The 19614-nt window shown below is 34.2% G+C and overlaps 3 protein-coding genes across 4 annotated transcripts; 2 read left to right on the forward strand and 1 right to left on the reverse strand.

Annotated features, from left to right (window-relative positions):
- The first annotated feature begins 1508 nt into the window (after positions 1 to 1508).
- On the forward strand, positions 1509 to 7442 carry LOC139903973 (V-type proton ATPase catalytic subunit A-like). Its single transcript, XM_071885899.1, has 20 exons — positions 1509 to 1706; positions 2706 to 2832; positions 3427 to 3482; positions 3561 to 3617; positions 3721 to 3832; positions 3916 to 3953; positions 4068 to 4169; positions 4313 to 4369; positions 4470 to 4541; positions 4631 to 4732; positions 4821 to 4883; positions 4972 to 5104; positions 5217 to 5323; positions 5576 to 5770; positions 5904 to 5990; positions 6085 to 6189; positions 6351 to 6448; positions 6529 to 6607; positions 6720 to 6808; positions 6887 to 7442. The coding sequence occupies exons 1-20, from the start codon at positions 1629 to 1631 to the stop codon at positions 6999 to 7001; spliced, it is 1872 nt and encodes a 623-aa protein (XP_071742000.1). The 5' UTR covers positions 1509 to 1628; the 3' UTR covers positions 7002 to 7442.
- Positions 7443 to 10727: 3285 nt separating this feature from the next.
- On the forward strand, positions 10728 to 12725 carry LOC139903975 (reticulon-like protein B22). Of its 2 annotated transcripts, none has more exons than XM_071885902.1 (4): positions 10728 to 11080; positions 11253 to 11394; positions 12145 to 12193; positions 12309 to 12725. In XM_071885902.1, exons 1-4 carry the CDS (start codon positions 10794 to 10796, stop codon positions 12422 to 12424), a joined length of 594 nt encoding a protein of 197 aa, XP_071742003.1. In that variant the 5' UTR covers positions 10728 to 10793; the 3' UTR covers positions 12425 to 12725. The 2 variants fall into 2 exon arrangements, with proteins under 2 accessions (XP_071742003.1, XP_071742002.1); XM_071885901.1 differs by having other exon boundaries at positions 12145 to 12214; positions 12309 to 12723.
- Positions 12726 to 12913: 188 nt separating this feature from the next.
- On the reverse strand, positions 12914 to 15764 carry LOC139903974 (probable mitochondrial adenine nucleotide transporter BTL1). The gene is made up of 6 exons (XM_071885900.1): positions 15629 to 15764; positions 15305 to 15484; positions 14494 to 14588; positions 14049 to 14382; positions 13427 to 13664; positions 12914 to 13333 (listed from the first exon to the last, which is right to left on the reverse strand). The coding sequence occupies exons 1-6, from the start codon at positions 15650 to 15652 to the stop codon at positions 13083 to 13085; spliced, it is 1122 nt and encodes a 373-aa protein (XP_071742001.1). The 5' UTR covers positions 15653 to 15764; the 3' UTR covers positions 12914 to 13082.
- Positions 15765 to 19614: the final 3850 nt, after the last annotated feature.

Consider the following 19614-nt stretch of genomic DNA (forward strand, 5'->3'; position numbering starts at 1 on the left):
ATATGGCAAAATTGAATGATAACGTGCTACATGTCAAAATGGGCTATTATTAGGCTTTGACTCCTTTTAGTCATTCTTAATGGACTATCTTAATGGATTGCCTTTGATGCATCTCTCTATTACTCAGCTTATGGACTACTCTTAGCAGGCTTTATTTAGTGAACCACTCTTAATGGATTTGATTCAATCCTTCCCATATACTGTGTAAAGAAGTGAAGTTAGAATAGAACATAATTCTAAGATGTATGAATTTTTCTAAATATAATCCGAATTATGTTCAAGTTAATAATAATGTATGCATTAAATGATGGTACATTATGTTAGTAAATGTAAATTATTAAATGGTGGTTTTCAATAAGTTACAAATAAAGAATGCGTGTTTCAATATCTTAAGCATATCCCTTGTGACTATGGTTAGTATACTATGAGTTTTAATCGTTGCGTTGTTTTTGAGTCACTACGCGACATTCTGACAAATTTGTACCTTTTGCAAATGCGATAGTTTTGCAACATCGTGCGAAATTCAATTTTCGGGGTCGGATTGCTTTGAAATACACGTGGTCACTTTGATACAATTTCATTAATTATTATATATATATATATATATATATATATATATATATATATATATATATATATATATATATATATATATTAGAAACTCAAAATGTGTGAAAAAACATGTTAGTCCTTAATATAGCAAATTGTGATAATTAATTTTATTTTTCCAACTATTACAACAACAATACAAATCCCGCACATGCGAAGTAGGGAAGGTGATAATTAATCTTTTCAACCATAATTTTCCCTAATTATTTGTTAATTTAAAGACACTTATCGAGCCTCCATTTATACATTGATCGTTTCACCTAATCGATCGTGGTGAAATCAGTAATGGACTCGGCAGGTCATCCACGTTTGGTGGAAAACACAATTCTGACTAGTATTTTTTTTTTTTTTTGAAACGACACCATCCTGACTAGTTATCCGCGTCACTTATATGCAGTTGAAGACGATCATGCATTTTTAAAAAATTAGCTATATCTAGCTATTTTGCGGAGCAAAAAATATATTTTAGAAATGATTTACTGGTCACCTAAAAATTAATTATCTGATTATTTTATTATAAAAAAACACAATCAAATTCAACATAATTAATTCATAACACATTTTAATACACTTCCGATTCTGATTATTTAAACTGAAATGCGACTATGCGAGACAAACAAACAGATCGAAGTTTCGTAGAAGCAGTTCATATTGTTTCTCTTCGTCTCAATACATACGTGTTATTTTTTATTATTTTATCAAATCAAAGCATTTAAATTTAAATTTGAGTAAAAATAAAATAAAATTAAAACAAACTACTCCGTTAGTCATGATAGAGCCAGCAGTTACTTCTCACGTGGCAAGTTCTTATTGGCCAAAGATCTGGTACGCACCTTTTCGCGTAGCACACGATTATAACCCAAATCGAAGGCCAATTAACAGCAGAAACGTGAAGACAAATTGAGGTGATCCACCACTCTACATCACAATTCACGTTGCATCTGTGAACTGCCAATCGTGCTGAAACCCTAACTCGTAGTATCTCACTATCTCGATAAATTTCTAATTTTGATTTCAATATGCCGTCTGCTTATGGCGCTCGATTAACCACGTTTGAGGATTCTGAAAAGGAAAGTGAGTGCGGATACGTTCGTAAGGTTAGTTTTATCCGATCTACTTATTCCACTCATTTACATCGCTATGATTCGTTGTTATTCTGTTTGATCGCATTAACGATTTATATGTTGATCTGATCTATTTGAAACTACTAAAAATCACTGTAACTAATGATTACAGTTAATTACTATTTCAATTTTAATGGTGCATCTGTATTTTTGACATGATGTAACGATCTAGTGATTCAGAACAACTTGTTCTTCTAATAATTTGCGATTTCATATATAATAGTGAACGAGTGGTTGGTTATACATGGGACTGAATCATAATACATGTTTTTGCACTATTAGAAGGTGAAATCAGATTTTAAATTGATTGAATAAACCGTAAGCAATTCAAGTACTTACGTAGTTATACATAAATCAGTGGTACATAAATGCAGTGTCAATAAAGTTTATAAATTTATGATTAATAGAAAACTGGTGGTACTGAAGTCATTAAATTAAGGTTTAAAGTTGTTTGATGGTAACTGTATCATTACATATTTTGCTTCGGAGAGAACCATACGTGTGGTTAGACAGGATTCTATTTGGCGAATCAATTTTTTATCATCTAAACTTTTTATTAGTGTTATTTTTTGACAAGTGATGGTATTGATTGATGGTCATTTCAAAAGATAAAGTCTTTATAGCGTAAATCTGTCAGTGATCTGCAGGTGTGCTCACTAATAACTTTGACTCAGAACTGTGCAAAGAATTGATGTTGAGCAAGTTGTGTTTTTCTTCCATCATTAATTAGGTTCTTATCGATGATAATTGTCTTGTTTAATTATTTGCTATATGTTAGGCTATAATTTTCTTATCATCTGTCGCCCTTGTCACAAGCACTTGTATTTCACACAATATCTCTTATGTAATTTCTCTTCAGGAGGGTAGTAGGTATTTCACTTTGTGTATATGTGTTGGAAAATAGTATATTCTAAATATTTTTCGCGGAATGCCACTAAGAAAATTTCAGCTCTAGTTTATTGAATCTGGCAGGTATCAGGGCCGGTCGTCATTGCAGATGGAATGGCAGGGGCTGCAATGTATGAACTTGTCCGTGTTGGACATGACAATCTTATCGGGGAGATTATCCGTTTGGAAGGAAATTCTGCTACAATCCAAGGTATGCTATTTTACGTCCTCAGATGGACAATTATTGTGTTGGTAATTCAGTGATACTATCTTTTGCTAACTTTCCATGCACATAGCGGTAGTTATACCTATATGTATAATACTTTCTAAAAGAATGCAACTCCTTATACTTTGGATTGTCTGAAAAAAATGCAACACTGTGTTGTTTGGTAAGATTTATTTCCATGTATACGTCTTTGACCATTAATAACTGTTACATGATATAAATGGTATTTTTTTTTTTTTTTTGGAACTGCCAACACACACACACACATATCGCGAATAGTCCACCCAGGACTCGTACTCAACCTCAAGGTTGATGAGTTACTCGATACCGCTGGGTAAAGGCCCTTTGGTGATATGAATGGGAATGCTTGTGGCCTTTTTTTTATATTTGTTTGAGTGTTTATATTGGGTAATTCTTTTACACTATGTGTCGATTCAATGGAGGGGTGCCTAATTATTGATACACTTGCTTCTGTGAATTCCTAATATGTCCACGCGAGTTCACTGGGAGAATAAAATGTGAACTATTATTGATTTTTTCCAGTTCTATAAAGTTTTGAGCAAAAATATTGTATTTCAGTTTACGAAGAAACAGCTGGGCTGATGGTGAACGATCCGGTTCTGCGGACACACAAAGTATGTATACATACTTTATATTTTCTATGAGATTGTTATAATTCAAAGCTTATTTCAGTAACTTTGTATAATTTGCAGCCTCTGTCAGTGGAGTTGGGCCCCGGAATATTGGGGAATATATTTGACGGTATCCAGGTTCGGCAAGCTTTTCCCTGTCTTACGCTTTGTACCAACTTTACAGTAATGTATGTTTTTATTTTAAAGTAATAACTGAATGAAGCTTTCTTTATTTATTCAGAGACCTCTAAAAACTATTGCAAAAAGATCAGGTGACGTGTACATTCCTCGTGGTGTATCTGTCCCAGCTCTCGACAAGGATATACTTTGGGAATTCCAGCCTAAAAAAATAGGTAAATGTACATGGTTTCTCTTTCACTAGTTTATACTGGATCTAATGGATATATATTAATATGAATATGTGTTCTGATGTCAGGCGAGGGAGATGCTATTACTGGTGGAGACCTATATGCTGTAAGTCGATGCATCCTCTTTGTTCATAGAGTGAAAAAAGTCTTTCCAGTTTCCGTTGTATCTAAAATTTTTTATTCTGATATAATCTTAAGCTTGCTTTTCCTTTATGTGCAGACCGTGTTCGAGAACAGTTTAGTTGAACATCACATTGCTTTACCTCCCGATGCCATGGGAAAAGTAACATATGTTGCACCAGCTGGTCAATACGCATTGAAGGTTTGGCTTTAAAATCCTTTTCATCTTAACCACACAATTTATATTTATCACTGTGTTTGTATAGTAAGAGGTTAGATGGTGTATTAACTGATGTTAGTTTGGTACCTGAGGGTCCTGAGCAAATTATTTCTGTTTTTATCCAGGACACTGTCTTGGAGCTTGAATTTCAAGGTGTTAAAAAGCAATATACGATGCTTCAGGTTTTCTACCTCTTTTCTAAATATGATTATCATCATATTTCGCGATTTCAATGGTAATTGTACTTGTGATTTCTAATGTTATTGCACTCTTCATTGACAGACTTGGCCTGTACGTACACCTCGGCCAGTTGCGTCAAAGCTTTCTGCTGATACACCTCTTCTTACCGGGCAGGTATTTATTAGTAGTTTAACATTTATGACCATGCTGTCATTCACATTGAACTTTTGATTCTAAAGTCCTAATCGTCTACCATGTATTAGCGTGTTCTTGATGCCCTTTTCCCCTCGGTGCTTGGCGGGACTTGTGCCATTCCTGGTGCATTTGGCTGTGGGAAAACAGTTATCAGTCAAGCTCTATCCAAGGTATCTTCGTTGTATACTCACTCATCACTCCTGAATAATAAGACGATGTTACTGTTTTCATATTTGATATTTGCTTTTCATCATGCAGTACTCTAATTCAGACACTGTTGTTTATGTTGGTTGTGGAGAAAGAGGAAATGAAATGGCAGAAGTAAATCCCCCTCGCTTATTTTTCTTTTTGCTTCAGTTGTAGATATATGCTTGTTTTTTGATGTTTAATGATAATGATAACTTGACAGGTGCTTATGGATTTTCCTCAATTAACTATGACATTACCTGATGGTCGTGAAGAATCTGTCATGAAACGTACTACACTTGTAGCCAACACATCTAACATGCCTGTGGCTGCTCGTGAGGCTTCAATCTATACAGGTACCCCTAGTTCTGAATATATAGTTTTCTGGAGCTTCTAAATGAGTGAATCAGTAATATCCCAGGGTACCTGAGTTCTAATTTAATTTAATTTTTGTAATTTTTTATTCAGGAATTACCATAGCCGAATACTTCAGAGATATGGGCTACAATGTAAGTATGATGGCAGACTCTACCTCTCGGTGGGCAGAAGCATTGCGTGAAATTTCTGGTCGTCTGGTATGCATCATTCTACAATACCTCTCTGTGCTCTGTGTCACATTAATATAGATCTCATATTCTTATATTATGTACTTTGTAGCATAGAATCTGATTTTTATACTCCATTATCTTGTATATTCCACTTATGTGTACTTGTAAGTACATATGTAGTGAACTGTGAGAAAAATATTACTCCGTATAAGTTACAGACTAGTGAAAAATATGCGGTGAATATGTGAGAAGTAAGTTTGTGGGTTTTGTTATATTCAGGCGGAAATGCCTGCGGATAGTGGTTATCCTGCATATCTGGCTGCTCGATTGGCATCTTTCTATGAACGTGCTGGTAAAGTGAAGTGTCTTGGTGGGCCAGACCGTGATGGTAGTGTCACAATCGTTGGTGCTGTATCTCCCCCTGGAGGAGATTTCTCTGATCCCGTTACATCTGCTACTCTCAGTATTGTTCAGGTTAGATTTAGTTCTATATATTGTAGGTTTTTGCTGGTTGTTGGTTTTAATAGAATTGCAAATTTCCTGATTTGTAGTCATAAGTTGTTCAATGCCTTGAAAGTTACATTTTCTTTTATTCACATTTTGGCAGGTTTTCTGGGGTCTAGATAAGAAGCTTGCACAGAGGAAACATTTTCCTTCTGTTAACTGGCTTATTTCCTACTCAAAGTACTCAACGGTGCGTTATTAAGAAGATGATACACAAATACTTAATTTTCACTGGTGAACTTTGTTATATTGTCTATGATACTGATGATTTTTTGCTTGTTCAGGCTCTAGAATCTTTCTATGATAAGTTTGATTCGGATTTCATCAATATCAGGACCAAGGCTCGTGAGGTGTTGCAAAGAGAAGACGATCTAAATGAAATTGTCCAGGTATATTGCTTTTTACTCTTCTAATTCATATGCTGTGTACCTAAATTATATGAACTCAAGGGCGAAGTTTGCTACAAGAAGTCGAGAAAATGTATACTCACTGTTTGATAACTGAAGATGCATTTTGGTAAAGGATCTTAATCTTATTATGGCCTTTTCAGCTCGTGGGGAAAGATGCGTTGGCTGAAACAGATAAAATCACCTTGGAGACTGCAAAACTATTGAGGGAAGACTATCTTGCTCAAAATGCATTTACACCGTAAGCAGCTTCCATCATTTGTCTTACTCTAATTTGGCTGACTATGTGCACTCACATTTTTATGTTATTGGTTATAACAGATATGATAAGTTTTGTCCCTTCTACAAGTCTGTATGGATGATGCGCAATATTATTCATTTCTATAATCTAGCCAACCAGGTGTGTTATTGTCCTTTTTTATCATCTTATATATACAGTCTTAGTTTGCTTTTATGGTGAGGGTTGTGAGTTTGGGAGACAAACATGTGATTTGGTTAATGATATGTTTCAGGCGGTGGAGCGAGGAGCTGGTATGGATGGCCAGAAGATCACTTACACACTGATCAAGCATCGGTTGGGTGATCTATTTTACCGCTTGGTGTAAGTGAAATTTCCATTAAACGGCATTCTCGCATTTGTGATATAATTAATGTTGTAATTGTTATTGGATGATAACAGGTCGCAAAAGTTTGAAGATCCTGCTGAAGGAGAGGATGTTCTGACTGGAAAATTTAAGAAGCTATATGAAGATCTTACTGCTGGTTTCCGCAACCTTGAAGATGAAACTCGGTAAACACAGTAACACGTAATAATCTCTGATGATTTGAATATGAACCCGAGTGGCATTTTTCATCGATCAAGAGTCAGACAGAGTCAGCTTCAACGAGGTTTTGTTGTTTCTTAGTGCTTGAAGGATGGGGATTGTCATTAGCTGTTTGATTTATTTATTCAAAGGGTGTTCTGTATCATTTGTATTTAGGTAATTATTTCCGGATCACTGGTTTGTGTGTCTTGAGAGTTGAAATAAGCAGAGCAGCATGTAGTAAGGTTACTCTCAGAACTCATGTTGATGGTACTGCTGCCTTATATTTTTATTACTTTCAGTATGAATAAATAAATAATGAATGAAATTATGGCTTTGAGTAGGTGTTGTAAGGGTTATGTGCAGTCTCAAATGATCTGGACTCGCTATGTAATTTTATATATGCTTAAGTAAATTACTTTAGGCTTCTGACAGTAAATTGTTGTTCTATGCCTCTATTTCACTATTTGCATGTCACGCATTGGAATTTTACAGAGTAATATATTTTGGGTAGTTTGAGAAAGACTAAGAAATAGTCATGAAATACCGAGTAACATATATAAACTCTGTAATCAATACTTAATATTGCCAAGTAATAAAGATACGGGAATTAAGTGAACGTGTATTAACTAGATGGTAGTTTCTTGTTTTCTTTCGCTATATATAAGCCTTTATTATATTGCTAATTTAGAAGTGCGGAGTTTATAATTTTCTTCACCACCGTGGTGTACCTTTTGATTTCTCATATTAGTTCCTTTAAATTGTTTGATATTGTGTGTTGTAAGGGCCTATATTCTAACAATCATTCGCTCGTGGTCAAAACTAAATTTAATACTTGTTAAATTGTATTTTATTTTCTGAAAATATGTAAGAAAAGTGGTTGTAAGAGTGCACGGAGTGGGGGTGTCACCTCACTCCATCTCCCTCCGTTTCAACCGACACCACAAAGGGTGTTCAAAACCAGATATCCGAAAATTCGAATTTTGAATTTCCCATATTCGAATCTGAAATTTCGAATATCCAATTTTCGAATATCCGAAATTTCGAATATCCGAACTTTACTATTAAATTGAGATTAAAACATTCGAGCCATTGCACTTCAACCATCATATATGTAATGGGCTCTGGTATGATATTATGTTACTACCGTATGTACATACATACATACATGGAGATTGGAGAATGTGTAAGTTCTATTAGTAAATCAGATAAAAAAAAATACTCCTATACATGAGGAGTCATGGCTGTGTGAGAGATATACACAAAAATTGTGCAGTAGCACAAGAAAGATACAAATTGTGCAGTTGCACAAGAAAGATATACACAAGAAATTAATATTTAATTAACCTAGTCAATTGACATACGTGAAATAAAATGAAGGATAAGGCAATATGATCGATTGACAAGCATAGATTCTAGATCTAAGAAACAGAGTGCTAGCAATATATTTTATATAGGTGTAATACGTGAAATGGACACACTAACTACGTTTTATTATAGTAAAGGGATAGGGATAATGTACAACAAACACGGAACTTAGATGGAATGGCGACAAAAATGTTGCAACTATTTGGGATATAATACTACGTCTAGCGCTCGGGGGGTTTGATTATCCGATGTTTTACCTTATATGGAGGAGTTAATGTATTTGTTCATATAAATATTTCCTCGCTTACAAAAAAATAATAATAATACAGTATGTTGGGCATTTAGTGTTTAATGTTGGATGACCACACTCAAATTACATGTTTGGTCTTCAAGGTCTTCAACTTTCAAGTCGATCTCGATAGGCTTCATCATTGTGGCGAGTTTATAAAGGTCCTGGTTCATAGCCTCATATCAAAGAGTGGTCATTCATCTATTGTTGTATTAGTTTCGGTCGAGGTTTTAGATTAGTTTTTCAATTGTTTCAAAATGTTTCATTTATTAGTCTTATTGTTCAAATAGGCGTTATGTGTCTTTTGGTATGATCAAACACTTGTAATTCTTAGGTTTTCATCTTTGTGATGGATTATCCTTTTTTGTTATATTATTATTTTTTCACCGAATAAAAAACTACGTGAAATACGAGAAATGGCATTTTTTGTAAGAAAATGTAAGAGGAAAATGTTCAGATTTTGCTAATGTATAAATAAAAATAAATATATGTATTTTCGGATATTCGGATATCCTAATATCCGAATAATTTGTATATGAAACCCGAATCCGAAAAAGCGGATATCCGAAAATCCGGATATACAATTTTTTGGATATTTTCGAATCGAATTTTCGAATTATTCGAATTGCGGATTCGGATTCGGATATTATGAACACCCCTAGACACCACCCCTTCCTCCGTCGGAGCTCCGTGTCGCCGTCACTTTTGTTGCCCACACAACTTTTTATTTATTTATTTATTTTGTATTGCTTTTATTATTTATTTATAGTTGTACGGTTTTAATTTGGGATGGTTCATTTGGTCAATTTGTTTTAGGTTTTGGACGACATTTTTAATTATTAATAAAATTTGGGGTTTCGGCCAAATTTATAATAGTATTAATAAATTTGTTTTAACTCAATAAAAAATTAATTATTTGCTTAATTAGTTAATGTGTTCTATAATTTTAATATCCTTATTTTAGTTTTATCAGTTATTTAAACTTTAAAAATTAAAAATAAAAATGATTAACATCCTGTTCGATTTCACTCTCCACTTCCGACTCACTATGTCACCATCTAACTTACGTCACAATCTCACATTGTTAGTGTTCTATTGAACTTTTTGGTTTTTTACCTTGAAATTAAATTAAAATTGTGAGCACTTCTTTCAAATAATTTTATTATTTGATAGGTCAAGTTATATAATATAGGAAAAAAATTTATAAAATCAAATATAATTATTTATTTAATCTATTTGTTTATTTTTCACAATACAACAACAAGAAGAAAATTGAATGTCACAAAAGTGGTGTATGTGAGTGGTAAAATGTAGACAAATCTTTACATTTTCCATTCAAGGTGGAACACACCAAGAGTAGGGAAAGTTTTCTCTTAATATTTTATGGATATGAGAGATTTCTTCCGAATATATTTTAGACCAATAAGTAAGTTAAAAAATCAGTGGCGAGCCCAAGTGTAATGCTATGGGGTCCTATGACCCCACATGTGTAATTTTTTTTTTTAATAATTTACTCTCCAATTTGTATAGGACACCACTAAATTGAAGTATATGGCCCCATATATATTCAGTATTTATAGATTTTTAAAGGTAAATGACCACTAAAATACCCTTGAAATATAATTTGTATTGGAAAAAAAATTCGGGACCCCGTTGGATTTTGATCATAGATTCGCCACTGTAAAAAAGTGTGAGAATTGTAGAATCAAATTTTCATTAGTTTTAAACATGCATGAAGTTCAATTTAAACTATAAGCTACAGTTAAATCAACAATAAATCGACTTCATCATTTTTTTTTTTTTTTACAATAATTACAACTTAATTAATCAAGTAATCAAGTAGTTTATAACTTGTGACAATCTAATCCTATCATGTTACCCGATCTTTAAAATAACCAGATTAGTAATCACATGAGTGACATTGACACATACATGAATGAAACAACATGCATAAAATAATAAAATAAAATAAATAAATTAAAATAAAATAAAAAGGAACTTTCCAAATAACTACATAAAGGTCTTCAACAACTATTCCACATTCCAAAACCTAACAATTATCAAGTCCTCCACTCCAATGAATCAATTCTAATCACCATTCTTCATCATCAACAAATATCGCATCCATGGATGAACTCAACACCAACGGAGGTTCTGTTCCTGGTGCTGGTGCCGGAGTAACTGAAAACGACGAATCATCAGGAGTAACCAGAAATAAAAAGGTTAAAAAGGAATTAGGATCAGTAGTAATCGGAAAAGGAAAACCGTTAATTATCGGAATGTGCGCTACTTTAGTTTATTATCACTGCGCTTATCGTAATTCAAGCATTATTTCATTAATTTCCGACGTATTCATCGTTCTCCTCTGTTCACTCGCAATCCTCGGCCTCCTTTTCCGCCAAATGAACATTCAGTATGTATTCTGATTTATTGTTTACCTTTGTCAGTTTGTTAGGGTTTTATTAGTGAATTTGGTTAAAATTGATCATTTGGATTGATAATGATTGTGGATGGATGTTAGGTGAGATGTAATTAAGAGGTGCTGTTGTGTTTAATTAATTGTATTTATGTTGATGATATTATAGAGTGCCTGTGGATCCATTGGAATGGCAGATATCACAGGATACTGCGAATAGTTTGTTTGCGTGTTTGGCGAATACTGTAGGTGCTGCTGAATCTGTTCTTAGAGTTGCTGCTACTGGTCATGATAAACGATTGTTTCTTAAGGTAATTATTATTAACTACATACTGAATTATAAGCTCGTTGATGTTGATTTCTTATAGATATTTAATATCTTTCGAATTTTGTACCAATAACATTTGATTAAAGTGAAGGCTAACACTTAGAGGCCTTTATATAGAGTTCTACAAAACATTACTACAATTGAAATACAATTGGAATGCAATATTTATAGTGCTAAAATTAATTGCATCATGCCTTAAACCTTTGTTATAGATTGAACTGATACAGTGGCTAACATCCTAGCCGATGAAGGACATGATCATAAAACAATTTTTTTTTTAAAGTTTTTTTATCTTTATGTAGGTTAGTCTGCACAAAATTTTTACAGAAATACTAAAACAAAATATTAGATAGTTAGACTAAATTTAGTATAGTCCTAGCATTGTGAGTTGGATCTTACTCATATCTGCAACTGGTTTTATTGTTGTTGTGAAAGTTAACAATTAAATAGGTTGATTTGAGTTCTGATAATGCATGATCACATTTCTGGCCATATTGTGATTGTTGCGTGTTGTCATTCCACGTTATATCAGTTAGTCTATTTAGTTCCTAATAATGAATGCATAACTAGTTTGCTCTGCTGAGTAGTTGTTTGCTGTGTTGAGTAGTAGATGTTTTGCTGCTGTATGTATTATTGTATCTCGGTCTTGTTAAATTAGTATATTTTTTTCTCAAGAAATATTGTCAGAGAAGAATTTTGGAGTAACTGTAATCCTGTTTATGCCTCATAATAGGTGGTGGTCATTCTTTATATGATATCAGCTTTAGGAAGATTGGTCTCAGGTATTACCATTGCTTATGCTGGTACGTGTCAACTTATCTCTCATGTTAAATCAACAAGACCATTAAATATTATGCGTTTCATTGTATTCCATTTGATTAGTTACTTTGGGAACAGGGCTAAGCTTGTTTTGTCTGTACATTCTTGCTGAAAATTCATCGTTGTTTAGCACGTGCTCGTCAAAATTTAGCTGGAGAAGAGATAGTCCTAATGAGGTGTCAGATAACCAATAGCTTGAAGACTCCCTGCAATGAAGCATCTTCTGCTAAATTTCATTATGTATCTGTGCATTGAGGATTCTGATGAGTAGGTTCACATATAAAATGCCTTGCTGAAATTTTGTACTTAATTATCTGGGATTATAGTCAACATCAAGACAGATTTGAATATTTGATAAATGATTTTCTTTGTAGTTTTGTAGATTGAGTAATAAATAATGCTCTAAAAAACCTCTTTTTCATTGATTAGGTCTTCTGAATATATTATCCATGTATATATGTATATATACACAAAGCATGCCCATTACAGGCAGCCAAAATGGCAACATGTACCTGTTGACTTCAAGTGTTTTCTATCCTTTTTTTTTCAAGTTAATGGCCCACAAAATCTTCTATCTAGTGATGAGTTCAATCTATTTTTAACCAAAGTATTATCATATATGTTCTATAAAAGGTATGGGAGAAGATTTGGTCAATTTCAAGACCTAATAAAACAGAAGCAAATAGCGAATCACCACATTTTCATACAAAAACTTGAAAGAGGGTTAAACATGATGACAGAACCGCCGTTTACTCCCTAAGCTCTAAACAAAATTCCAAGGGACATAGTACACTCTTGTTAACAAAAAAAGGTAATAATACGATACATTGGCAATTTGGCATTATGCCATTATTATCGTTCATATTTGTCACCAAGCAATATGTCTTTCCAAGCTTCGTAAAACATCCATGTGATGCCTGATGATGGCATAACCTTCAAACAACTTGCGCCCCATCCTCGATATAATCCAATCAACCCCTGCTCTCTCACTATTTCCGATAATGCAGCCACGATGCTCGGTGGACACTTCCCCTGCAGAGCTCCTACCATCAGCCTTTTCCTCGCCACCTCCAAAGGGAAACTGATTGTACTTGCAGTTAAACCTAATCATACAATTTCATTAGTACTTTTTAACAAATTCAAATCATATAATCTTGACTACTTAACTGACGTATGAGTCAACAATCTGTACACACCTGAAAGTGCTCCGATCAGAAGCATCTCTGGACGGCTTAAAGATTTCTTGTTTTGTGCCGTGCAGTAAGACTTCTTGATTGTGTCATACATGAAGTAGTAGCAAGTGCTGTATGGCAACATGCCCATCAACGTTGGAGAAAGGCCCGAATAGAAAGAACCAATCCCACCATTACTATACATTTTCTGAACTGCAACGCTCAAATTAGGATAAACATCTGGGCTTACGGTTAACCGATCCTGTACAAGTTGAAAACATATAAATAACACCATCAACATAAACAGCAAGGGAACAGCCTTCGTGGCCCAATGGTTCAACCCTAATATCTTGTGTATCGGGCACGGTTGAGGTCAAGCGTTCGATCCCTGGCTCTGTAAAAAAACCCGTGAGGGAGCTTTTACGAACCCGCACACAAGAATTTGACCCGATCAACATGCCCAAATGGATTGATGGGTCGGGTCCCCGTTATGCAGTTCGGGTTTCCGCGAGGAAACGCGTGTGTGCGTGGAAACTGATCGGGTGGGTAGTTTCTGACCCGTTAGTGATTCCAAACCCAACTTTCCAACAAAAAAAACATAAACAGCAAGAAACACATTGGATTTCATACTATTGTCTATTAATACCTTTAAGACTTCAAGAGGATGGCATACGAGTGTGCTAACAAAACCTGCAGCTGCACCACCGAGGGCAACTGGTGACAGCCATGCAAGAGAAAAACTTAGTTTGACTGGACCAATCTGCACACTTGGACAATCTTCTTTGCTCCATTTCTCTTTAGCTGAAGTCATTACTCGTTTAACACATTCAAACGTTCCAAGTTCAATTGCCTGTGTCGGAACAATACGTATCATGTTGATTGCATTTCCGGCCCATAGTCCTTGCCATCCTTGTTTTTCAATCACTTCCAGAAAGCTACCAGATATCTTTTTCGACCCAACACCAACTATCATCCTCGTCCTGCATAATTTAACTATTATACAATGTACATACCAGCCATATATTAAACAGGTTTTTCATATATCTGAAAAAAAAATACATAAATATGACTGAATGTAATTTTGAATGAACCTGATGGTTTCGAGAGGAGCAAGAACGGCTTTAGTCATAGCCCCAGCCAAAGCACCACTAAGAAATTCCCCAGCCTCTCTCGACTTCACAAATTTCTGAGGCAAGTTTATAAATTTGATATTAATTTACAAAATGAAATACCGTATATGCTTTGCTGATATAACACTAGTAAACTCGATAAAAAGCACACCCCGAGAGATGTTAAACTAGTAACTGAGATTCTAAGTAACCAATAGACAAATACAGACTGACACTGCAAGAAATCTTAGCTTTGCTCCGCCAATTCGGTGTTCGTTCAGAAATTTTTATTAAGATCAAGATCGGCTAGATCCTTATATTTCAAACAGGAAACTATTTCTTTAACAAACTCATTTCAAATTCAATAAAAAATCAACTTAGATAACTGTATTACACAAACTATCATCTAGTGATGAATAGTACTAAAATATTCATTGGTATATATATAGGCAAAAATCATTGCTTCCCTCAAAGAAATTCACTTGCCCATTATCCCAAATATCAAATTAGTCTAAGCTCGAAATTGGCTCATTATATAATTTGAGCTTGTTTTTTTATGCTCAAACTCGATAAAAGCGCGACTAGAGCTACTCATACCCATTAGCAGCTATAATGCAGACCTAATTGCTTTTCAACTTAACAACTAACATAATCATGCAAATATTTGCATGCATTCAATTAGGTAAACATCTAGCCATTGCCTAATCCCAACCATAAATATAACAAAATTATAGCAATTTAGGCATAATAAAATTACTATTCCGAACAGTTGAGTGCTTAAAATTAAACTAACCGCGATCGGACTTCGAATATCAGGAAGTTGAAAATCAAAGGAAAAGGAATCATCTTTAGTGCGATTGTTACTATTAGTTTGACCTAAAAAAACAAGGTCTAGATTCTTATGAAGCTGCGTTTGCGTTGAGTCTAAAATCACACCATAAGCATCCGCCATTGTACAAAAACCCTTTCTTTGCTGTTCGTCCATTGCAACAAATAAAATAATTAGATATTGAAAAACATTAATTAATTTAATATAAATATAGATACAGATACAAATGTTTATAAGATAATAGTAAAATGAATAATAATGAGTGAAATAGAAGCGTGACGAATATGCCTGAGGTTGTGATTTAGGGGTCATTTTGTTAAGGTGGTGTGCCCCACAACCACCGTTAACTTTATAGATATTTTTGGTTTCCGGTCACCGTCGTTGCAATTTCAAAGAGACACAGTGAGATATTATTCTTAGGTCAGTTTTTTACTGTATATAAATTGAAATTAATTTTAATGTTATTTTTAAATTAATTTAATTTTACATGGTCTGCAACGCAAGTGGTACTTTTTCAAAGTTCGTCTTTTAGACGAAAGGGAAAGGGATTTTATGTGGTTTTAGGGTTTTGTTTTTTGGCCCATGAAGTGTAGCCCAATTTATATATTTTTCAGTTTCAAAAATTGATTTTTTTTTTTTTTTTTGGATTATCACTAAAAACCCTTTTTTTAACCTCTTTTGCGTGAGAGTAATTTTTTTTTGCCAATTTGCCCTTGCAAAGAGTAAGGTGCCTTGCTCCCTTGCGCCTTGCGTCTTTGGTTTCACCTAGGAGCAAGGTGCCTCTTGCTCACTTGTTTCTACCTGGGAGCAAGGACGCAAGGTGCATCTTGCTCTCTTGCTTCCACCTGGGAGTAGAGATGGGCAAAAAAACCGGATCCATATCCGATCCGAAGACCCGATCCGGAACCGGACATAACCAGAACCGGACACAGCGAAATCCGGATCCGAGATCCGATCCGGTTCGAACCGGATCCAGATTTCCAGGAGTACCGGATTTTTTCCTGATATAAACCGGATTTTATCCGATCCGATTTGGATCCAGGTTTTTAAAAAAAAATACCCATTTTTTCCTATTTTTTTGGCAGTTTCAGCTGTTTTTTTTTTTGTGCAGTTTTTTGAGTTTTTTTTGACCATTTTAACCCCACAAAGTCCATTATAAATACATGGTAATGTTTTGATTGAAAATGCACCAACAAACATTCTCATGGTATTGGGGTCGAACGATTGATGACAACAATATATACCAACTTTGATTGTGTGCATGGTATTTACGATGCCGAACCCAAATATCTTTTGAACCAAGTACACGAATTTAATGAAGTTTTTGAGAATATGTTTGGTATTTATGCAACAAAATATGGTCGACAATCAAACCCAATTGTTGACCAACCCGGATCATCTTCTCGAAGGAGCCGAGACCTTAAAATAAGTCTTTTTAACTTAGTACGTGAAGACGCTTCCAAACGTGCACGAACATCAGCACCCACAAGCGAGTTGGGAAATTATAAGATGGCAAACTTTGCACTAAACATGAGTGAAGAACAATTTAACAACCTTGACATTTTAAAATGGTGGGAAACAAAACAAGACACATATCCAATATTAAGCATTATGGCTCGTGACTTATTTACCGTTCAAGCTTCAACCGTAGCTTCCGAATCGGCCTTTTCTTTGAGTGGTCGAATTATATCGGAAAGAAGGTCAAGACTTACCCCCCAAGCCGTGAAAGTATGTGTATGTTTGAAAGATTATTTGGATAGGGTAGATAGGATACAAGATCAAACTTCATTAGAAGGTCCGTTATATAATGACATTGAAGAATGTATAGAGTATGAAGAAAATTTAGCGGGATTATCACCTACAACAACCGAAGAGAATTCCGACAATGATCTAAACGAAGTGGATGAAGGTGACTATGAACCGCTTGATATAGACCAAACCGAAATGAATGTATCGGGTTACCAACAAGCTTACCTTTCTCTAGTTGATGACCCCGTTTTTGAAGACTACGATCGAAGGCACCATCCTCAACGCGCTCAACAAGATAACACATTTGGGTCATTTGACGACTAAAGTATAACTGGTGATGGCAATGCCGAAGCTCGATATACTTTAGTCTTAATACATTATTTGGTGATGGCCATGCCGAAGCTCGAAATGTATTAATTATAATTGTATTGTTCGAATAAAAGTTTTAACGACTCGTCCTAATCCATCTGGACGAATACATTACATTTGGTTACATCGCGAGGTACTTGACCTCTATATGATACATTTTACAAACATTGCATTCGTTTTTAAAAGACATACTTTCATTACATCGAAAGTTGACGGCATGCATACCATTTCATAATATATCCAACTATAATTGACTTAATAATAATCTTGATGAACTCAACGACTCGAATGCAACGTCTTTTGAAATATGTCATGAATGACTCCAAGTAATATCTCTAAATGAGCAAATGCATAGCGGAAGATTTCTTTCATACCTGAGAATAAACATGCTTTCAAGTGTCAACCAAAAGGTTGGTGAGTTCATAAGTTTATCGTAAACAATAAAATTCATCATTTTGATAGACCACAAGATTCAAATACAATACACCTATCTCGTGTACGAAACCATTTTCATAAATCTTAGTAACCGTACACATATCTCGTGTACAAAAATATCATACACATAACCTGTGTATAAAATCATTCTCTCGATACATAACATTCACTTTTCATTCATTGCTTGGCTTGGTAACCGACCTTAACATATAGTGCGCATAAATAATATCTCCAAAACAGAACATCTCGTCTATATAATATATAAACTTCGAAGTACTAAACACCACGCCCACTAGCTCTTCCGTCTAGTGAACATTCTGGATGGGGGTGTTAAACCCGGTAGCTACCTTTAGGATTCGCGTGAATTAGGGCCATACCCGATTCTAATTCTTAAGTTACCAAGCAATACTATGTAGTGACCCGAACTTTTCCATGTTTATATATATTAAATGAAATTGTTATTTGCATGATTAAGTGTTTCCAACATGTTAAGCAATCAAACTTGTTAAGACTTGATTAATTGAAATAGGTTTCATATAGACAATTGACCACCTGAGTTGACCGGTGATTCACGAACGTTAAAAATTGTAAAAACTATATGATGACATATATATGGTTATATATATAGTTAACATGATATTATGATAAGTAAGTATCTCATTAGGTATTTTAACAATGTGTTATATACATAAAAATAAGACTATTGAATTAAGAAACTCGAAAACGATATATATAACGATTATCGTTATAACAACGTCTTACTAAGTACATATGAATCATATTAAGATATTGATACACTTGGTTAATTATGTTAAATGATAAGTAAATATATCATTAAGTGTATTAACAATGAACTACATATGTAAAAATAAGACTACTAACTTAATGATTTCGAAACGAGACATATATGTAACGATTATCGTTGTAACGACATTTAACTGTATATATATCATACTAAGATATATTATATATCATAATATCATGATAATGTAACAATTTAACATCTCTTTAGATATAATAAACAATGGGTTAACAACATTTAACAAGACCGTTAACCTAAATGTTTCAAAACAACATATACATGTAACGACTAACGATGACTTAACAACTCAGTTAAAATGTATTTACATGTAGTGTTTTAATATGTATTCATACACTTTTGAAAGACTTCAAGACACTTATCAAAGTACTTCTACTTAACAAAAATGCTTACAATTACATCCTCATTCATTTTCATCAACAATTCTACTTGTATGCACTCGTATTTGTACTCGTACAATACACAGCTTCTAAATGTATTTACTATTGGTATATACACTCCAATGATCAGCTCTTAGCAGCCCATGTGAGTCACCTACCCATGTGGGAACCATCATTTAACATCTAGTATGAAATATCTCACAAAATAACAAACTAATGGAGCCTATATGACTCATGCAAGTTCACGTGAAATGAGGGGTACACAAACACATTCATTTTCAATTTTTCTTGAATCAAATTACTCTCTCTCAAGTGTTCTTACTTTGTTCTAAGTGTTCTTCATCATCTTCAACAAAATCTAGCTCAATCTAGTTCATAAATCCATACATAAACCAAGTTATAAACAACTACTCAAGAACACACCAACAACACTTTCAAGTTTGCTAGCTTACTTCCAATCTTGCAAATCCACTTTGAGTGATCATCCAACCTCAAGAAATCTTTCTTATTTACAGTAAGAT

Source organism: Rutidosis leptorrhynchoides, chromosome 4, assembly GCF_046630445.1.
Source record: "Rutidosis leptorrhynchoides isolate AG116_Rl617_1_P2 chromosome 4, CSIRO_AGI_Rlap_v1, whole genome shotgun sequence".
NCBI classification, from domain to species: Eukaryota; Viridiplantae; Streptophyta; class Magnoliopsida; order Asterales; family Asteraceae; genus Rutidosis; species Rutidosis leptorrhynchoides.